We start from the raw sequence: 23,014 nt of genomic DNA on the forward strand, positions 1-23,014 counted from the left end.
TAGTACAGTCCCGCTACAGTCCAGAATATTACTACAGTTCCGCTACAGTCCAGAATATTACTACAGTCCTGCTACAGTCCAGAATATTACTACAGTCCCGCTACAGTCCAAAATATTACTACAGTCCCGCTACAGTCCAGAATATTACTACAGTCCTGCTACATTCCGGAGTATTACTACAGTCCTGCTACAGTCCAGAGTATTACTACAGTCCTGCTACAGTCCAGAATATTACTACAGTCCTTCTACAGTCCAGAATATTACTACAGTCCTGCTACAGTCCAGAATATGACTACAGTCCTGCTACAGTCCCGAATATTACTACAGTCCTTCTACAGTCCAGAATATTAGTACAGTCCCGCTACAGTCCAGAATATTACTACAGTCCCGCTACAGTCCAGAATATTACTACAGTCCCGCTACAGTCCAGAATATTACTACAGTCCCGCTACAGTCCAGAATATTACTACAGTCCCGCTACAGTCCAGAATATTACTACAGTCCCGCTACAGTCCAGAATATTACTACAGTCCCGCTACAGTCCAGAATACTACTACATTCCTGCTACAGTCCAGAATATTACTACAGTCCCGCTACAGTCCAGAATATTACTACAGTCCCGCTACAGTCCAGAATATTACTACAGTCCTGCTACAGTCCAGAATATTACTACAGTCCTGTTACAGTCCAGAATATTACTACAGTCCCGCTACAGTCCAGAATATTAGTACAGTCCCGCTACAATCCAGAATATTACTACAGTCCCGCTACAGTCCAGAATATTACTACAGTCCCGCTACAGTCCAGAATATTACTACATTCCCGCTACAGTCCAGAATATTACTACAGTCCCGCTACAGTCCAGAATATTACTACAGTCCTGCTACAGTCCAGAATATTACTACAGTCCTGCTACAGTCCAGAGTATTACTACAGTCCTGCTACAGTCCAGAATATTACTACAGTCCTGCTACAGTCCAAAATATTACTACAGTCCCGCTAGAGTCCAGAATATTACTACAGTCCCGCTACAGTCCAGAATATTACTACAGTCCCGCTACAGTCCAGAATATTACTACAGTCCTGCTACATTCCGGAGTATTACTACAGTCCTGCTACAGTCCAGAGTATTACTACAGTCCTGCTACACTCCAGAATATTACTACAGTCCTTCTACAGTCCAGAATATTACTACAGTCCTGCTACACTCCAGAATATGACTACAGTCCTGCTACAGTCCCGAATATTACTACAGTCCTTCTACAGTCCAGAATATTACTACAGTCCTGCTACAGTCCAGAATATTACTACAGTCCTGCTACAGTCCAGAATATTACTACAGTCCCGCTACAGTCCAGAATATTACTACAGTCCTGCTACAGTCCAGAGTATTACTACAGTGTTGCTACAGTCCAGAATATTACTACAGTCCTGCTACAGTCTAGAATATTAGTACAGTCCCACTACAGTCCAGAATATTACTACAGTTCCGCTACAGTCCAGAATATTACTACAGTCCTGCTACAGTCCAGAATATTACTACAGTCCCGCTACAGTCCAAAATATTACTACAGTCCCGCTACAGTCCAGAATATTACTACAGTCCTGCTACATTCCGGAGTATTACTACAGTCCTGCTACAGTCCAGAGTATTACTACAGTCCTGCTACAGTCCAGAATATTACTACAGTCCTTCTACAGTCCAGAATATTACTACAGTCCTGCTACAGTCCAGAATATGACTACAGTCCTGCTACAGTCCCGAATATTACTACAGTCCTTCTACAGTCCAGAATATTAGTACAGTCCCGCTACAGTCCAGAATATTACTACAGTCCCGCTACAGTCCAGAATATTACTACAGTCCCGCTACAGTCCAGAATATTACTACAGTCCCGCTACAGTCCAGAATATTACTACAGTCCCGCTACAGTCCAGAATATTACTACAGTCCCGCTACAGTCCAGAATATTACTACAGTCCCGCTACAGTCCAGAATACTACTACATTCCTGCTACAGTCCAGAATATTACTACAGTCCCGCTACAGTCCAGAATATTACTACAGTCCCGCTACAGTCCAGAATATTACTACAGTCCTGCTACAGTCCAGAATATTACTACAGTCCTGTTACAGTCCAGAATATTACTACAGTCCCGCTACAGTCCAGAATATTAGTACAGTCCCGCTACAATCCAGAATATTACTACAGTCCCGCTACAGTCCAGAATATTACTACAGTCCCGCTACAGTCCAGAATATTACTACATTCCCGCTACAGTCCAGAATATTACTACAGTCCCGCTACAGTCCAGAATATTACTACAGTCCTGCTACAGTCCAGAATATTACTACAGTCCTGCTACAGTCCAGAGTATTACTACAGTCCTGCTACAGTCCAGAATATTACTACAGTCCTGCTACAGTCCAAAATATTACTACAGTCCCGCTAGAGTCCAGAATATTACTACAGTCCCGCTACAGTCCAGAATATTACTACAGTCCCGCTACAGTCCAGAATATTACTACAGTCCTGCTACATTCCGGAGTATTACTACAGTCCTGCTACAGTCCAGAGTATTACTACAGTCCTGCTACAGTCCAGAATATTACTACAGTCCTTCTACAGTCCAGAATATTACTACAGTCCTGCTACACTCCAGAATATGACTACAGTCCTGCTACAGTCCCGAATATTACTACAGTCCTTCTACAGTCCAGAATATTACTACAGTCCTGCTACAGTCCAGAATATTACTACAGTCCCGCTACAGTCCAGAATATTACTACAGTCCCGCTACAGTCCAGAATATTACTACAGTCCCGCTACAGTCCTGAATATTACTACAGTCCCTCTACAGTCCAGAATATTACTACAGTCCTGCTACAGTCCAGAATATTACTACAGTCCTGTTACAGTCCAGAATATTACTACAGTCCTGCTACAGTCCAGAATATTACTACAGTCCTGCTACAGTCCAGAATATTACTACAGTCCTGCTACAGTCCAGAATATTACTACAGTCCCGCCACAGTCCAGAATATTACTACATTCCTGCTACAGTCCAGAATATTACTACAGTCCCGCTACAGTCCAGAATATTACTACAGTCCTGCTACAGTCCAGAATATTACTACAGTCCTGCTACAGTCCAGAGTATTACTACAGTCCTGCTACAGTCTAGAATATTACTACAGTCCTGCTACAGTCCAGAATATTACTACAGTCCTGCTACACTCCAGAATATTACTACAGTCCTTCTACAGTCCAGAATATTACTACAGTCCTGCTACACTCCAGAATATGACTACAGTCCTGCTACAGTCCCGAATATTACTACAGTCCTTCTACAGTCCAGAATATTACTACAGTCCTGCTACAGTCCAGAATATTACTACAGTCCTGCTACAGTCCAGAATATTACTACAGTCCCGCTACAGTCCAGAATATTACTACAGTCCCGCTACAGTCCAGAATATTACTACAGTCCCGCTACAGTCCAGAATATTACTACAGTCCCGCTACAGTCCAGAATATTACTACAGTCCTGCTACAGTCCAGAATATTACTACAGTCCTGCTACAGTCCAGAGTATTACTACAGTCCTGCTACAGTCTAGAATATTACTACAGTCCTGCTACAGTCCAGAGTATTACTACAGTCCTGCTACAGTCCAGAATATTACTACAGTCCAGAATATTACTACAGTCCCGCTACAGTCCAGAATATTACTACAGTCCTGCTACAGTCCAGAATATTACTACAGTCTTGCTACAGTCCAGAATATTACTACAGTCACGCTACAGTCCAGAATATTACTACAGTCAAGCTACAGTCCAGAATATTTCTACAGTCCTGCTACAGTCCAGAATATTACTACAGTCCTGCTACAGTCCAGAATATTACTACAGTCCTGCTACAGTCCAGAATACTACTACAGTCCTGCTACAGTCCAGAATACTACTACAGTCCCGCTACAGTCCAGAATATTACTACAGTCCTGCTACAGTCCAGAATATTACTACAGTCCCGCTACAGTCCAGAGTATTACTACAGTCCCGCTACAGTCCAGTGTATTACTACAGTCCTGCTACAGTCCAGAATATTACTACAGTAATTCTACAGTCCAGAATATTACTACAGTCCTGCTACAATCCAGAATATTACTACAGTCCTGCTACAGTCCAGAATATTACTACAGTCCTGCTTCAGTCCAGAATATTACTACAGTCCTGTTACAGTCCAGAATATTACTACAGTCCTGCTACAGTCCAGAATATTACTACAGTCCTGCTACAGTCCAGAATATTTCTACAGTCCCGCTACAGTCCAGAATATTACTACAGTCCCGCTACAGTCCAGAATATTACTACATTCCTGCAACAGTCCAGAATATTACTACAGTCCCGCTACAGTCCAGAATATTACTACAGTCCCGCTACAGTCCAGAATATTACTACAGTCCTGCTACAGTCCAGAATATTACTACAGTCCTGTTACAGTCCAGAATATTACTACAGTCCTGCTACAGTCCAGAATATTAGTACAGTCCCGCTACAATCCAGAATATTACTACAGTCCCGCTACAGTCCAGAATATTACTACAGTCCCGCTACAGTCCAGAATATTACTACATTCCTGCTACAGTCCAGAATATTACTACAGTCCCGCTACAGTCCAGAATATTACTACAGTCCTGCTACACTCCAGAATATGACTACAGTCCTGCTACAGTCCCGAATATTACTACAGTCCTTCTACAGTCCAGAATATTACTACAGTCCTGCTACAGTCCAGAATATTACTACAGTCCTGCTACAGTCCAGAATATTACTACAGTCCCGCTACAGTCCAGAATATTACTACAGTCCCGCTACAGTCCAGAATATTACTACAGTCCCGCTACAGTCCAGAATATTACTACAGTCCCGCTACAGTCCAGAATATTACTACAGTCCTGCTACAGTCCAGAATATTACTACAGTCCTGCTACAGTCCAGAGTATTACTACAGTCCTGCTACAGTCTAGAATATTACTACAGTCCTGCTACAGTCCAGAGTATTACTACAGTCCTGCTACAGTCCAGAATATTACTACAGTCCAGAATATTACTACAGTCCCGCTACAGTCCAGAATATTACTACAGTCCTGCTACAGTCCAGAATATTACTACAGTCTTGCTACAGTCCAGAATATTACTACAGTCACGCTACAGTCCAGAATATTACTACAGTCAAGCTACAGTCCAGAATATTTCTACAGTCCTGCTACAGTCCAGAATATTACTACAGTCCTGCTACAGTCCAGAATATTACTACAGTCCTGCTACAGTCCAGAATACTACTACAGTCCTGCTACAGTCCAGAATACTACTACAGTCCCGCTACAGTCCAGAATATTACTACAGTCCTGCTACAGTCCAGAATATTACTACAGTCCCGCTACAGTCCAGAGTATTACTACAGTCCCGCTACAGTCCAGTGTATTACTACAGTCCTGCTACAGTCCAGAATATTACTACAATCCCTCTACAGTCCAGAATATTAGTACAGTCCCGCTACAGTCCAGAATATTACTACAGTCCTGCTACAGTCCAGAATATTACTACAGTCCTGCTTCAGTCCAGAATATTACTACAGTTCTGCTACAGTCCAGAATATTACCACAGTCCCGCTACAGTCCAGAATATTACTACAGTCCTGCTACATTCCAGAATATTACTACAGTCCTGCTACAGTCCAGAATATTACTACAGTCCTGCTACAGTCCAGAATATTACTACAGTCCTGCTACAGTCCAGAATATTACTACAGTTCTGCTACAGTCCAGAATATTACTACAGTCCCGCTACAGTCCAGAATATTACTACAGTCCCGCTACAGTCCAGAATATTACTACAGTCCCGCTACAGTCCAGAATATTACTACAGGCCTGCTACAGTCCAGAATATTACTACAGTCCTGCTACAGTCCAGAATATTACTACAGTCCCGTTACAGTCCAGAATATTACTACAGTCCTGCTACTGCAACGTTCACATGTTCTAAAAACGATCCCTACAACTGTCCTTTTTATAGCTTAATAACACAACATACATATGGGCCTCCACTAACCACAAGTGTCAAGTGTATCTGAAATGCAGCCGTCCAGGGCGGCTACTGCTAACCTATAGCCTACTGTAGAAGTATTAACTAATCAACACGTAGGTTTATAATATCAGATGTAAAGATCAGACCAGACATTGAGAATAGTTAGGTAGCCTACGGAATGGCGCGCAATGGCGCATGGAAGAGAGGGACTCTGATTTATAAACTAAAGCAGCTAAATGTTTACTGCCCTGTTCTACACTGCCCTGCACTGCCCCGTTCTACACAGCCCTGCCCTGTTCTGCCCTGCACTGCCCTGTTCAACACTGCCCTGCCCTGTTCTACACTGCGCTGCACTGCCCTGTTCTACCCTGCCCTGCTCTGCCCTGTTCTACACTGCCCTGCACTGCCCTGTTCTACACTGTCCTGCCCTACACTGCCCTGTTCTACACTACCCTGCCCTGCACTGCCCTGTTCTACACTGCCCTGCCCTGTTCTACACTGCCCTGCACTGCCCTGTTCTACACTGCCCTGCCCTGTTCTACACTGCGCTGCACTGCCCTGTTCTACACTGCCCTGCTCTGCCCTGTTCTTCACTGCCCTGCACTGCCCTGTTCTACACTGTCCTGCCCTACACTGCCCTGTTCTACACTACCCTGCACTGCACTGCCCTATTCTACACTGCCCTGCCCTGTTCTACACTGCCCTGCACTGCCCTGTTCTACACTGCCCTGCCCTGTTCTACACTGCGCTGCACTGCCCTGTTCTACACTGCCCTGCTCTGCCCTGTTCTTCACTGCCCTGCACTGCCCTGTTCTACACTGTCCTGCCCTACACTGCCCTGTTCTACACTACCCTGCCCTGCAATGCCCTGTTCTACACTGCCCTGCCCTGCCCTGTTCTACACTGCCCTGCCCTGCCCTGTTCTACACTGCCCTGCCCTGCACTGCCCTGTTCTGCACTGCCCTGCCCTGCCCTGTTCTACACTGCCCTGCACTGCCCTGTTCTACACTGCCCTGCCCTGTTCTACACTGCCCTGCCCTGTTCTACACTGCCCTGCTCTGCCCTGTTCTACACTGCCCTGCTCTGCCCTGTTCTACACTGCTCTGCCCTGCACTGCCCTGTTCTGCACTGCCCTGCTCTTCTCTGTTCTACCCTGCCCTGCTCTGCCCTGTTCTGCACTGCCCTGCTCTGCCCTGTTCTACACTGCCCTGCCCTGGGAATTACCAAGTCATTAAAATAGTACTTTTATCTGCTCTACTATACTGTCTCAACACAGCTAGATTCTTACTGGAGGATTGTAACTCAGAAGTTTTTCACGATAGTTGAAATCCACGTTGTTGTCTGATATAAATGTAAATGTAGCCATGTTGTCTGATGTTAATGTAGATATAATCAGCAGGTTTCAATACAAGCTTCCCTCTCTGTTACCTGGTTCCTGACTCAAGCATACAGACACAAACACACCCACAAGGCGCGCGCACACACACACACACACACACACACACACACACACACACACACACACACACACACACACACACACACACACACACACACACACACACACACACACACACACAGAAACACACACACACACACACACACACACACACACACACACACACACACACACACACACACACACTCACGCAGGCACACACATACACACACACACTCAAGCATGTACACACACACACACACACACACTCACGCAGGCACACACATACACACACACACTCACGCATGTACACACACACACACACACACACACACACACACACACACACACACACACACACACACACTCACGCAGGCACACACATACACAAACACACTCACGCATGTCCCCCCACACACACACACACACACACACACACACACACACACACACACACACACACACACACACACACACACACACACACACGCAGAGAGATGCATATGATAACTGCTAGTCAGCACTTTTACCAGGATGTAACCAACATCCTGAATACAGCCCTATCCGCTCTGTGCCGGAATATCTGCATCAATTACAGCTTTTGGGACGTTGTTGTCACGTCTGCTACTACTATGATAAGACGAGACTGACTCAGAGAGAGACTGTAGCCTCAGAGAGAGAGAGAGAGAGAGAGAGAGAGAGAGAGAGAGAGAGAGAGAGAGAGAGAGAGAGAGAGAGAGCTTTACTAGACTGACTCAGAGAGAGACTAGCCTCAGAGAGAGAGCTTTACTAGACTGACTCAGAGAGAGACAGACTGTAGCTTCAGTGAGAGAGAGAACTTTCAAGTTATGGATTCAGCAGGAACAACAGATGGTCTACAATGGAAGTGTATGTATGTATAATGTGTTTCATTGTTATTGAAATTGAGAGGTTTTTTCTATATAATTCACTTTTACTGCTTTAGATCAGGATGAATTGGCTAGACGGAATTGTCAACTGATTTTAAAGGGGAAACGTCGCTAGTCAGTTTCAGTGGAAGAGTCTGTGATTAGATGAAACACAACGTAGTACTTTGTTCACACTAATTCAATTCTTCCTCTTCCAGGTCACAAGCAGCTTTACACTCTAAAAAAATGATGGGTTATTTGTACGACCCAATTGTTGGGTTGCAGGGTGTTGGGCCACTTAGTTGGGTTGTTTTATTTGAAAAACTGCTGGGTTATTTATTGGTGCTGGGTTATTGGTGCTGGGTTATTGGTGCTGGGTTATTGGTGCTGGGTTATTGGTACTGGGTTATTGGTGCTGGGTTATTGGTGCTGGGTTATTGGTGCTGGGTTATTGGTGCTGGGTTATTGGTGCTGGGTTATTGATGCTGGGTTATTGGTGCTGGGTTATTGGTGCTGGGTTATTGGTGCTGGGTTATTGGTGCTGGGTTATTGGTACTGGGTTATTGATGCTGGGTTATTGGTGCTGGGTTATTGATGCTGGGTTATTGATGCTGGGTTATTGGTGCTGGGTTATTGGTGCTGGGTTATTGGTGCTGGGTTATTGATGCTGGGTTATTGGTGCTGGGTTATTGGTACTGGGTTATTGATGCTGGGTTATTGGTGCTGGGTTATTGGTGCTGGGTTATTGATGCTGGGTTATTGGTGCTGGGTTATTGGTGCTGGGTTATTGGTACTGGGTTATTGATGCTGGGTTATTGATGCTGGGTTATTGGTGCTGGGTTATTGGTGCTGGGTTATTGATGCTGGGTTATTGATGCTGGGTTATTGGTGCTGGGTTATTGATGCTGGGTTATTGGTGCTGGGTTATTGGTGCTGGGTTATTGGTACTGGGTTATTGATGCTGGGTTATTGGTGCTGGGTTATTGGTGCTGGGTTATTGGTGCTGGGTTATTGATGCTGGGTTATTGGTGCTGGGTTATTGGTACTGGGTTATTGATGCTGGGTTATTGGTGCTGGGTTATTGGTGCTGGGTTATTGGTACTGGGTTATTGATGCTGGGTTATTGGTGCTGGGTTATTGGTGCTGGGTTATTGGTGCTGGGTCAGATCAGAAGACTGGAGGCATAGTTTAGTAGTTTGGCTTTCGGATAGTTATTTTCAGCCACCCGTGAGAGTAAATGCCGTTCCTGTTAATCTGTTCTGTTGTATAGTTATCACGTTAAGGTTGAACATTGACATTTTTGCAGATTCAATGACGCTTACAGAAGTGTATGAGTTCCCTAAAAGCCTATGTAAATGTTTGGAAACAAAAAGGTGGTGTACCTTATTATAATATGTAATAAATCATCGTAATATTATAGAAGAATGTGTAAAAAAAAAAAATATATATTGAATTTGCAGTGTGTAAATGTAACATTGATGCACAGGAATTACTGTCACGATCGCCGTAATAACATTCAGACCAAAGTGAAGCGTGATATGGGTTCCACATGTTTATTTAAGCGAAACTTCCCAAACCCCAAAAAAGAAACAAACAATCAACGAACCGTGACATCAGAGGTGCTACATGCACTAACTCAAAACAATATCCCACAAAACACAGTGGGGAAATGGCTGCCTAAATATGATCCCCAATCAGAGACAACGATAAACAGCTGCCTCTGATTGGGAACCATACCAGGCCAACATAGAAATAAACAACCTAGATCACCCACCCTAGTCACACCCCGACCTAACCAACATAGAGAATAAAAGGCTCTCTATGGTCAGGGCGTGACAATTACATTTACGCTCACGGGTGGCCAATAAGATCTAGCTGAAAGCCATGCCCCTAATAAGCCATTCGTCCTGAAAACAACCTAAGGATTACATTAAAAAAGACCCAGCTGATTGGTCAACCCAGCATGAAAGTTAATATAACCAGCTGATTGGTCAACCCAGCATGAAAGTTAATATACCCAGCTGATGGTTAAATGAACCCATGTTTGGGTAATCCCAACTACCTATCTTGTTTAGTTATTCACACAGCCTTACTGGCTGGGTCAAAATAACCCAGAGTGTGTTCTGTCCAATATTGACCCAGTGCTGGGTTACTAAATAACCCAGAGTGTGTTCTGTCCAATATTGACCCAGTGCTGGGTTACTAAATAACCCAGAGTGTGTTCTGTCCAATATTGACCCAGTGCTGGGTTACTAAATAACCCAAATTGGGTTGTTTTTAATCCAGCATTTTTTAGATTGTGGATGAATCAGCTAGACACTTAAAGTATAAAGTCATTTTTAAGAGGAAACAGGACGTTTCACTGGAAGTCCACTTCCTCCTTCTCTGTCAGTCATCCCTCTTCTTCTTCTTCTTCCTTTTTCCAGGTCTCCAGTAGTGGTTGAGGAGGTGGTCTGTCTGCACGCAGCATCCCACCCCCAGCATGGATGATCCTCCTGGGCCACAACCACCATACTCTTCCTCCCATCTCACTGGCTCCACCACCACCACCTCTCCTCCTCCTCCTCCACCACCCAGTCTCTGAGGCTGAGTAAACCTAGCCGGGCCTCCACCACCACCCCACCACCCAGACCCAACCACCCCACCACCACAGTGGGTCTTCAGACCTAGGCAGCCCACCATCACCCCACCACCCAGACCCAACCACCCCACCACCCAGACCTAGCCAGCCCGCCACCACCCCACCACCACAGTGGGTCTTCAGACCTAGGCAGCCCACCATCACCCCACCACCGCAGTGGGTCTTCAGACCTAGGCAGCCCACCATCACCCCACCACCCAGACCTAGCCAGCCCACCACCACCCCACCACCCAGACCTAGCCAGCCCGCCATCACCCCACCTCTCTGTCACCATGACACACATGGACTACGAATACACCCTGCTGGGTTCCCCGATGGAGGACTACAGGAAGAGACCTCTGAAACTACAGGTGGACGACAGCCCCATGAGCCTGTTTGCCGTTCTGGAGGTGAAACGTGACCCTCTCCACCGACTCTGGCCGTGGTGCACCCTGGGATGTGGTACGAGCACCCTGACCTGCTTCAGGAAGGTTAAACTGTACAGCTTCCTGTTCGGCCTCACCGTCATGTTCCTCATCATGGCTTCCTATATCCTCACTGGGGACAAGAAGGGCCTCCTCTTGACCCCGTCCCCATATCATTTCTCTATGGTCCCTAACTCGGGGTCCGGGGCTGGGCCCTACCCCTTTAATATGTCTTCTGCCAAGGACTATGCTACCATTAAACTTGTGGTGAAGAACATAGCGTCCAAAGTGGAGTTCAGTACTACTAGACAGCTGCCAGAACGCAAGGCACTAATACACAGTGAGCCACATGTAAGTACTGCACTGTAGTCTGTATGCGTGTGTGTGTCTCTGTGTGTGCGTGTGTGTGTGCGTGTGTGTGTGTGTCTGTGTGTGTGTGTCTGTGTGTGTGTGTGTGTGTGTGCGTGCGTGCGTGCGTGTGTGTGTGTGTGTGTGTGTGTGTGTGTGTGTGTGTGTGTGTGTGTGTGTGTGTGTGTGTGTGTGTGTGTGTGTGTGTGTGTCTGTGTGTCTGTCTGATCTTGCATTATATTGATCTGTATCTTAATTAAAAGTCTCAGTAAAATAGAATTGTTGTAGTTTGTTGTAGGAAAGTTTAATTATATTTACATTCACACCAGGTTCAAATAGAAATAAACTTTGATAACATTCCCTTCATATCATATTCTAGTTTTTCCAATTGGAAGCACATCCTTCTGAAACTAAACAAATAATTTAGGATGGAAACAACATAAGACAATTCAAATGGAAGTCAGGGTGGAACAGGAGGGGCTGAACTCAGATGTTACACAGGTACTTAAGCAGTGGGAGAAAGGGTGGGAGGGTTTGCTACTTTTGTTCTCAGGTAACGAAAATGTGGCGTATCTTGAGGAGTAATTGTATAAAGACATGTTCCCTGAAAACTAAAACTGGAAAACACCATGTCAAAACCCTCTTGTATTATTTTAAATGTCAGAAACTCAACCTGCAGAATGTTATAATTATGTAGTCAGTTGGTGTAGGAGATGGAGACTAATGATCAACCTGACAATCAGACAGATAATGACTTGGTGTAGAAGGTGGAGACTAATGATCAACCTGACAATCAGACAGATAATGACTTGGTGTGTCACGTCCTGACCAGTTAAGGGTTATTTGTTGTTGGAGTTTGGTCAGGATGTGGCAGAGGGTATTTGTTTTATATGGTTTGGGGTGGTGGTGTAGGTAGTAGGTTGTTTTATTTATGTATTCCGGGGGTTTTGGGCACTGCTCTGTGTTTATGTATTTCTATGTTTAGTTAGTTAGTTGTGGGTATAGGTTCTAGGTTCGTTTTCTATGTGTAGTTAATTGGGATGGGACTCCCAATTGAAGGCAGGTGTGTTGAGTTGCCTTTGATTGGGAGTCCTATATAATAGGGTGTGTTTGTCTTTGTGTTTGTGGGTAGTTGTTTTTGCACTGTGTTTGTATAGCCTGCAAAACTGTTGCTGTCGTGAGTATCGTTTATTGTTTGTTTTTCCTGTGGATGCTTTGAGTATTTCATTAAAAGAATGAGTATCCACATACCCGCTGCAGTTTGGTCAATTCAACACGGCACCTTTTGTGACATGGTATAGAAGATGGAGGCTAATGATCAACCTGACAATCAGACAGATAATGACTTGGTATAGAAGGTGGAGACTAATGATCAACCTGACAATCAGACAGATAATGACTTGGTGTAGAAGATGGAGACTAATGACCAACCAGACTAAAACACAGATAATGACTTGGTATAAAAGATGGAGACTCATGATTAGCCAGACTAAAACACAGATAATGACTTGGTGTAGAAGATGGAGACTAATGACCAACCAGACAATCAGACAGATAATGACTTGGTGTAGAAGATGGAGACTAATGACCAACCAGACTAAAACACAGATAATGACTTGTTATAAAAGATAGAGACTCATGATTAGCCAGACTAAAACACAGATAATGACTTGGTGTAGAAGATGGAGACTAATGATCAACCTGACAATCAGACAGATAATGACTTGGTATAGAAGGTGGAGACTAATGATCAAACTGACAATCAGACAGATAATGACTTGGTGTAGAAGATGGAGACTAATGACCAACCAGACTAAAACAAAGATAATGACTTGGTATAAAAGATAGAGACTCATGATTAGCCAGACTAAAACATAGATAATGACTTGGTGTAGAAGATGGAGACTAATGACCAACCAGACAATCAGACAGATAATGACTTGGTGTAGAAGATGGAGACTAATGACCAACCAGACTAAAACACAGATAATGACTTGTTATAAAAGATAGAGACTCATGATTAGCCAGACTAAAACACAGATAATGACTTGGTGTAGAAGATGGAGACTAATGATCAACCTGACAATCAGACAGATAATTTATTTTAGATAAACAGCCATTAATATAGGTATTTTTCAGTTTTGTTTTGGTGAAGAAATTCTTGAGATCACAATCAGCAATTCTAAATATCTGGATCTTTTTATTGATTAACATATTTACCTTTCTATACGCAAAACATCTGCCCTGGCCGGCCGACTCAGCAAGTAGAGCTCTTAGGGGAGTTGTAGGAAAAACAAAACCACTCAAAGGTATTGGTTAGGCTACGTATTCCAAACTGTTTCAGACATGCATGTGTCCTGTTCTGGACTATTTAGCAAGAGTTTGGGGTGCTAAGAGGTATTTTAAAAACGAACACGTCCATAACAGAGCAGTACCACAAGTTTGCACCTATACTTGTAATAACTGGGGAGATGGGCTGGGGAACCCTGTGAGGTAAGATGGAAGGCATGTATGGTGAGACAGGTGTGTGCCTTTCCAAATCATGTCCAATCAATTGAATTTACCACAGGTGGACTCCAATGAAGTTGTAGAAACATCTCAAGGATGATGAATGGAAACAGGATGCACCTGAGCTCAATTTCGAGTCTCATTGCAAAGGGTCTGAATACTTATGTAAATAAGCTATTTCTGCTTTTTATTTTTTGCAAATTTGCAAAAATTTCTAAAAACCTGTTTTCCCTTTTGTCATTATGGGGGTATTGTGTGTAGATTGCTGAGGATTTTTATTTTATTTAATCCATTTTAGAATAAGGATGTAACGTAACAAAATGTGGAAAAAGGGAAGGGGTCTGAATACTTTTCCGAATGCACAGTATATAAGTGCACTACTTTGGTTCAGGGCCCTTAGGGACCTCTGGTCAAAACTAGTGAACTATGAAGGGAATAGGGTGCCATTTGGGATGCATGTAGCCTCACTCACTCCACTGATTGACTCTACCACTTCCTATTCCTGGCCCAGCCGTCTCAACTCAACTCCTGTTTCAATTAAATCCTTAATGCTATAGATAATGGTTTGTGCCAAGGCTGTTTGCATCCAGGGCCGGACAAAGCCTTTTGGCGGCCCTGTGTAACAGTCTAGCTTCCGTCCCTCTCCTCGCCCCTACCTGGGCTCGAACCAGGGACCCTCTGCACACATGAACAACTGACACCCACGAAGCATCGTTACCCATCGTGCCACAAAAGCTGCGGCCCTTGCAACGCAAGGGGAACAACTACTTCAGCTCTCAGAGCGAGAGACGTCACCCGATTGAAACGCTATTAGCGCACACCACCGCTAACTAACTAGCCATTTCACATCGGTTACACCTACACACAAGATTTGGTTGGGTGGCCTCCCCACCTCGCAAAGAAAAATGTACGTTTGAAGTTAATTTCTTGTAATTCTACATATTTTGCCATTGGGTGTAGAGATTTTTTTAGTTGCCGTTTTAAAGAACATTTCCTGCAATTCTACACATTTGACCAAGACTTGCCATGTTAATGATCTCTGATTGAGAGTGACTATCAAAATCAATGGAAGCCCCCATGAGGCCAGGGCCCCCTGGGCAACATGACCTAAGTGCCCGCTTATGTGTCTTATGCCTTGAGCCGGCCCTGTTTGCATCACACCTAATTTCTTATTGAACAAGCTAATGAGAAAGGGAATGTGTTGCTGACACAATCAATACTACATCACCTCGCTGGCCAGTTAAAGAAACATACGTCCGTCGCACATTTCTCGCTTTCTCTCTCTCTCTCTCTCTCTCTCTCTCTCTCTCTCTCTCTCTCTCTCTCTCTCTCTCTGTCAATTAAATTCAAAGGGGCTTTATTGGCATGGGAAACATATGTTAACATTGCCGAAGCAAGTGAGGTAGATACTTTCTTTCCCTCCCTCCCTCCCTCCCTCCCTCCCTCCCTCCCTCCCTCCCTCCCTCCCTCCCTCCCTCCCTCCCTCCCTCCCTCCCTCCCTCCCTCCCTCCCTCCCTCCTCTCTCTGTCTCTCTGTCTCTCTGTCTCTGTCTCTGTCTCTGTCTCTGTCTCTGTCTCTGTCTCTCTCCTCTTTTTTGTTATGTGTTGGACCCGAGTAAGACTAGCTGCCGCCATTGGTGTCGGTTAATGGGGATCCTAATAAATTGAAATCAAATCTCTGTCTCTTTCTCTGTCTCAATTCAATTCAAAGGGGTTTTATTGGCATGGCAAACATATGTTTACATTGCCAAAGCAAGTGAAATATACACTAAACAAAAGTGAGAAGAAGCAAAATTAACAACATCAACAAAAAACTATTAGAAATGAACAGGAAACATTGCACTCTAAAAAGTTTCAAAACATAAAGACATTTCAATATCATCAGCTATGTTTCAGCAATGAACAGTGTTTTAGAAATCTCTCTCTCTGTCTCTCTCTGTCTCTCTCTCTTTCTGTCTCTCTCTCTTTCTGTCTCTCTCTCTCTCTGTCACTCTCTCTGTCTCTCTCTCTTTCTGTCTCTCTCTCTTTCTGTCTCTCTCTCTTTCTCTCTCTCTCTGTCTCTCTCTCTCTCTTTGTCTCTGTCTTTCTGTCTCTCTCTCTTTCTGTCTCTCTCTCTCTCTTTGTCTATCTGTCTTTCTGTCTCTCTCTCTCTCTCTCTCTCTCTCTCTCTCTCTCTGTCAAACTCTCTCTGTCCAAATCTCTATACGTTGTTGTTTTTGGCTCTGTACTCCAGCACTTTGGATTTTAAAATGATATACAATGATACTATGAGGTTAAAGTGTAGACTGTCAGGTTTAATTTGAGGGGTATCTTCATCCATATCGGGTGAATCGTTTAGAAATTACACCACTTGTTGTACATAGTAGATAGTCATTCATAGCGTAACAATGACATCATCAAGCTTGTGACACATTTTGTCGGTTGCATTTACTGTTTGATGTGGTTGTGTTTCCGGTAGTTTCCGGTGGTTAAGAGCATTTGGGCCAGTAAACAAAAGGTTGCTGGTTTTGAATCCCTGAGACAACTACGTGAAAACATCTGACGATGTACCTTTTGAGCAAGGCACTTAATCCTAATTGTTCCTGTAAGTCGTTGTGGATAAGATTGTCTGTTAAAATGTAAATCATGTATTGTGTCATTTTGGAGTCACTTTTATTGTAAATAAGAATAGAATATGTTTCTAAACACTTCTACATTAATGTGGACGCTACCATGATTACGAATAACCTCTCACCATATGGTAATGGTGAGAGGTTAGCATGTTTTAGGGGGTAGGCTATAAAATGCCATTCTCCCCTGTTATTGTAATGGTGAGAGGTTAGCATGTTTCAGGGGTATGATATAAAATGCTAACCTCCCCTGTTATTGTAATGGTGAGAGGTTAGCATGTCTTGGGGGTATGATATAAAATGCTAACCTCCCCTGTTATTGTAATGGTGAGAGATAAGCATGTTTTATAGGTATGATATAAAATGCTAACCTCCCCTGTTATTGTAATGGTGAGAGGTTAGCATGTCTTGGGGGTATGATATAAAATGCTAACCTCCCCTGTTATTGTAATGGTGAGAGGTTAGCATGTCTTGGAGGTATGATATAAAATGCTAACCTCCTCTGTTATTGTAATGGTGAGAGGTTAGCATGTTTTAGGGGGTATGATATAAAATGCTAACCTCCCCTGTTATTGTAATGGTGAGAGGTTAGCATGTCTTGGGGGTATGATATAAAATGCTAACCTCCCCTGTTATTGTAATGGTGAGAGGTTAGCATGTCTTGGAGGTATGATATAAAATGCTAACCTCCTCTGTTATTGTAATGGTGAGAGGTTAGCATGTTTTAGGGGGTATGATATAAAATGCTAACCTCCCCTGTTATTGTAATGGTGAGAGATTAGCATGTTTTAGGGGTATGATAGTGGAGCGTCTGTAACTTTCTCATCATCATTATTATTCACGATTCATTCAGGAATATCAGTAATCATGGTAGAATCCACATCAGTATAGAAGTGTGACACAATGACACAATAAATTATTTACCATTTCATTTCTATTGGGCACAAAATAATCTGAAACACAACCAAAACAAACAGCCAATGCAGCCAACAAGTTTGTAGAGACTCTAGCTTGATGTAATCATTACGTGTTAGGAATATGGGATTATATTATAGGAGTATGGGATTATATTATAGGAATATGGGATAATATTATAGGAATATGGGATTATATTATAGGAATATGGGATTATATTATAGGAATATGGAATTATATTATAGGAATATGGGATTATATTATAGGAATATGGGATTATATTATAGGAATATGGGATTATATTATAGGAATATGGGATTATATTATAGGAATATGGGATTATATTATAGGAAAATGGGATTATATTATAGGAATATGGGATTATATTATAGGAATGTGGGATGAAAACACTCAACGTTTTACTACTTTAATACACATATAAGTGAATTTGTCCCAATACTTTTGGTCCTCTAAAATGGGGGGGACTATATACTAAAAGTGCTGTGATTAACTAACCCTGATTCAGATGACCATCCTACCCATGCTAGATTACGGGGACGTAATTTATAGATCGGCAGGTAAGGGTTTTCTCGAGCGGCTAGATGTTCTTTACCATTCGGCCATCAGATTTACCACCAATGCTCCTTATAGGACACATCACTACACTCTATACTCCTCTGTAAACTGGTAATCTCTGTATACCCGTCGCAAGACCCACTGGTTGATGCTCATTTATAAAACCGTCTTAAGGCCTCACTCCCCCCTATCTGAGATATCTACTGCAGCCCTCATCCTCCACACACAACACCCGTTCTGCCAGTCACGTTCTGTTAAAGGTACATATTGTTAATGTTACATTCTGTTAAAGGTCCCCAAAGGACACACATCCCTGGGTCGCTGCTCTTTTCAGTTCGCTGCAGCTAGCGACTGGAATGACCTGCAAAAAACACTCAAACTGGACAGTTTTATCTCAATCTCTTCATTCCAAGACTCAATCATGGACATTCTAACTGACAGCTGTGGCTGCTTTGAGTGATGTATTGTTGTCTCTACCTTTTTGCCCTTTGTGCTGTTGTCTGGGCCCAATAATGTTTGTACCATGTTTTGTGCTGCTACCATGTTGTGTTGCTAACATGGTGTGTTGTCATGTGTTGCTGCCTTGCTACGTTGTTGTCTTAGGTCTCTCTTTATGTAGTGTTGTGTTGTCTCTCTTTATGTAGTGTTGTGGTGTCTCTCTTTATGTAGTGTTGTCTCTCTTTATGTAGTGTTGTGTTGTCTCTCTTTATGTAGTGTAGTGTTGTCTCTCTTTATGTAGTGTTGTCTCTCTTTATGTAGTGTTGTCTCTCTTTATGTAGTGTTGTCTCTCTTTATGTAGTGTTGTGTTGTCTCTCTTTATGTAGTGTTGTCTCTCTTTATGTAGTGTTGTGGTGTCTCTCTTTATGTAGTGTTGTCTCTCTTTATGTAGTGTTGTGTTGTCTCTCTTTATGTAGTGTTGTGTTTTCTCTCTTTATGTAGTGTTGTGTTGTCTCTCTTTATGTAGTGTAGTGTTGTCTCTCTTTATGTAGTGTTGTGTTGTCTCTCTTTATGTAGTGTTGTCTCTCTTTATGTAGTGTTGTCTCTCTTTATGTAGTTTCGTCTCTCTTTATGTAGTGTTGTGTTGTCTCTCTTTATGTAGTGTTGTCTCTCTTTATGTAGTGTTGTGTTGTCTCTCTTTATGTAGTGTTGTGGTGTCTCTCTTTATGTAGAGTTGTCTCTCTTTATGTAGTGTTGTCTCTCTTTATGTAGTGTTGTCTCTCTTTATGTAGTGTTGTCTCTCTTTATGTAGTGTTGTCTCTCTTTATGTAGTGTTGTGTTGTCTCTCTTTATGTAGTGTTGTCTCTCTTTATGTAGTGTTGTGGTGTCTCTCTTTATGTAGTGTTGTCTCTCTTTATGTAGTGTTGTGTTGTCTCTCTTTATGTAGTGTTGTGTTTTCTCTCTTTATGTAGTGTTGTGTTGTCTCTCTTTATGTAGTGTAGTGTTGTCTCTCTTTATGTAGTGTTGTCTCTCTTTATGTAGTGTTGTCTCTCTTTATGTAGTTTCATCTCTCTTTATGTAGTGTTGTGTTGTCTCTCTTTATGTAGTGTTGTCTCTCTTTATGTAGTGTTGTGTTGTCTCTCTTTATGTAGTGTTGTGGTGTCTCTCTTTATGTAGAGTTGTCTCTCTTTATGTAGTGTTGTCTCTCTTTATGTAGTGTTGTCTCTCTTTATGTAGTGTTGTGTTGTCTCTCTTTATGTAGTGTTGTCTTTCTTTATGTAGTGTTGTGTTGTCTCTCTTTATGTAGTGTAGTGTTGTCTCTCTGTATGTAGTGTAGTCTCTCTTTATGTAGTGTTGTCTCTCTTTATGTAGTGTTGTCTCTCTTTATGTAGTTTCGTCTCTCTTTATGTAGTGTTGTGTTGTCTCACTTTATGTAGTGTTGTCTCGCTTTATGTAGTGTTGTGGTGTCTCTCTTTATGTAGTGTTGTGTTGTCTCTCTTTATGTAGTGTAGTGTTGTCTCTCTTTATGTAGTGTTGTCTCTCTTTATGTAGTGTTGTCTCTCTTTATGTAGTGTTGTCTCACTTTATGTAGTGTTGTGTTGTCTCTCTTTATGTAGTGTTGTCTCTCTTTATGTAGTGTTGTGGTGTCTCTCTTTATGTAGTGTTGTGTTTTCTCTCTTTATGTAGTGTTGTGTTGTCTCTCTTTATGTAGTGTAGTGTTGTCTCTCTTTATGTAGTGTTGTCTCTCTTTATGTAGTGTTGTGTTGTCTCTCTTTATGTAGTGTTGTGGTGTCTCTCTTTATGTAGTGTTGTGTTTTCTCTCTTTATGTAGTGTTGTGTTGTCTCTCTTTATGTAGTGTAGTGTTGTCTCTCTGTATGTAGTGTTGTCTCTCTTTATGTAGTGTTGTCTCTCTTTATGTAGTGTTGTCTCTCTTTATGTAGTTTTGTCTCTCTTTATGTAGTGTTGTGTTGTCTCACTTTATGTAGTGTTGTCTCGCTTTATGTAGTGTTGTGGTGTCTCTCTTTATGTAGTGTTGTGTTGTCTCTCTTTATGTAGTGTTGTCTCTCTTTATGTAGTGTTGTCTCTCTTTATGTAGTGTTGTCTCTCTTTATGTAGTGTTGTGTTGTCTCTCTTTATGTAGTGTTGTCTCTCTTTATGTAGTGTTGTGGTGTCTCTCTTTATGTAGTGTTGTGTTTTCTCTCTTTATGTAGTGTTGTGTTGTCTCTCTTTATGTAGTGTAGTGTTGTCTCTCTTTATGTAGTGTTGTGTTGTCTCTCTTTATGTAGTGTTGTCTCTCTTTATGTAGTTTCATCTCTCTTTATGTAGTTGGGGGGCTGTCTGTATAGCTGGGGGAGATGTTTCAGGAGATATGGTGTGTTGGGGGGGCTGTCTGTATAGCTGGGGGAGATGTTTCAGGAGATATGGTGTGTTGGGGGGGCTGTCTGTATAGCTGGGGGAGATGTTTCAGGAGATATGGTGTGTTGGGGGGCTGTCTGTATAGCTGGGGGAGATATTTCAGGAGATATGGTGTGTTGGGGGGCTGTCTGTATAGCTGGGGAAGATGTTTCAGGAGATATGGTGTGTTGGGGGGTTATCTGTATAGCTGGGGGAGATGTTTCAGGAGATATGGTGTGTTGGGGGGTTGTCTGTATAGCTGGGGGAGATGTTTTGGATATACGGTTGTAGAAGTGGTGAGGTTTTGGTTATTGTGATGTGTGTTGTTTTGTATCGTGGTGTAGAGGGAAAGGTGAGCATGGTACATGTATGCAGTACTGCAGTATAGGAGATTTTTGGGTGTTTTGTTTTAAGGGGGTGGTGAAGTTAAAAAGTCAAAGTCTCTCTCTCTCTTTGTCCTGCTCTCTTTATCGCTCTCCTTCTCACCCTTCCACATTCTCTCTCTCTCCCTCTCTCTCTCTCTCTCTCTCTCTCTCTCTCTCTCTCTCTCTCTCTCTGTCTCTCTCTCTGTCTCTGTCTCTCTCTCTCTGTGTCTCTGTGTCTCTCATTCTCTCTCTCTCTCTCTCTCTCTCTCTCTCTCTCTCTCTCTCTCTCTCTGTCTCTCTCTCTCTCTCTCTCTCTCTCTCTGTCTCTCTCTCTCTCTGTCTCTCTGTCTCTCTCTGTCTCTCTCTGTCTCTCTCTGTATCTCTGTGTCTCATTCTCTTTCTCTCTCTCTCTGTCTCTCTCTCTGACTCTCTGTCTCTCCCTTTCTCTCTGTCTCTCTCTCTTTCTCTCTCTCTCTCTCTCTCATCGTCTCTGTGTCTCTGTGTCTCTCATTCTGTGTCTCTGTGACTCTCATTCTGTGTCTCTGTGCCTCTGTGTCTCTGTCTCTTTCTCGCTCTCTCTCTGTCTCTCTCTCTCTCTGTCTCTGTCTCTCTCTCTCTCTCTGTCTCTCTGTCTCTCTCTCTCTCTCTCTCTCTCTCTCTCTCTCTCTCTCTCTCTCCTGTCTCTCTCTCTCCCTCTCTCTCTCTGTCTCTCTCTCTCGCTGTCTCTCTCTCTCTCTGTCTCTCTCTCTCTCTGTCTCTCTCTCTCTCTCTGTCTGTCTCTCTGTGTCTCTGTGCCTCTGTGTCTCTCTCTTTCTCGCTCTCTCTGTCTCTCTCTCTCTCTCTCTCTCTCTCTGTCTCTCTGTCTCTCTCTCTGTCTCTCTGTCTCTCTCTGTCTCTCTCTCTCTCTCTCTCTCTCTCTCTCTCTGTCTCTCTGACTCTCTGTCTCTCTCTCTCTCTCTCTCTGTCTCTCTGTCTCTCTGTCTCTTTCTCTGTCTCTCTCTGTCTCTCTCTCTGTCTCTCTGTCTCTTTCTCTGTCTCTCTCTGTCTCTCTCTCTGTCTCTCTGTCTCTCTCTGTCTGTCTGTCTCTCTCTCTCTATCTGTCTCTCTGTCTCTCTGTCTCTGTCTCTCTCTCTCTCTGTCTCTTTCTGTCTCTCTCTCTCTCTCTCTCTGTCTCTCTGTCTCTCTGTCTCTCTCTCTCTCTGTCTCTCTGTCTCTCTCTCTCTGTTTCTCTGTTTCTCTGTCTCTCTCTGTGATTCAGCTCCATGTTTTAACAGTCTGTTTCTCTGTCTCTCTCTGTGATTCAGCTCCATGGTTTAACAGTCTGTTTCTCTGTCTCTCTGTGTGATTCAGCTCCATGGTTTAACAGTCTGTCTCTCTGTCTCTCTCTGTGATTCAGCTCCA

The 23,014-nt window shown here is 43.2% G+C and overlaps 1 protein-coding gene across 3 annotated transcripts in view; it reads left to right on the top strand.

Moving 5' to 3' along the window:
- The window catches only part of LOC106594761 (carbohydrate sulfotransferase 15), a 421,531-nt gene that overhangs the window by 347,444 nt on the left and 51,073 nt on the right, over positions 1-23,014 (top strand). The window contains exons 1-2 of one of the 3 annotated variants that reach the window (XM_045701179.2): positions 8,090-8,420; positions 10,842-11,811. In XM_045701179.2, coding sequence (XP_045557135.1) covers positions 11,329-11,811 — 483 coding nt within the window. In that variant the 5' untranslated portion in view covers positions 8,090-8,420; positions 10,842-11,328. Of the gene's footprint in view, positions 1-8,089; positions 8,421-10,841; positions 11,812-23,014 lie in introns of those variants that run through there. The other 2 variants (XM_045701177.2, XM_045701178.2) reach the window with 2 other exon arrangements.

Source organism: Salmo salar, chromosome 18, assembly GCF_965601325.2.
Source record: "Salmo salar chromosome 18, fSalSal1, whole genome shotgun sequence".
NCBI classification, from domain to species: Eukaryota; Metazoa; Chordata; class Actinopteri; order Salmoniformes; family Salmonidae; genus Salmo; species Salmo salar.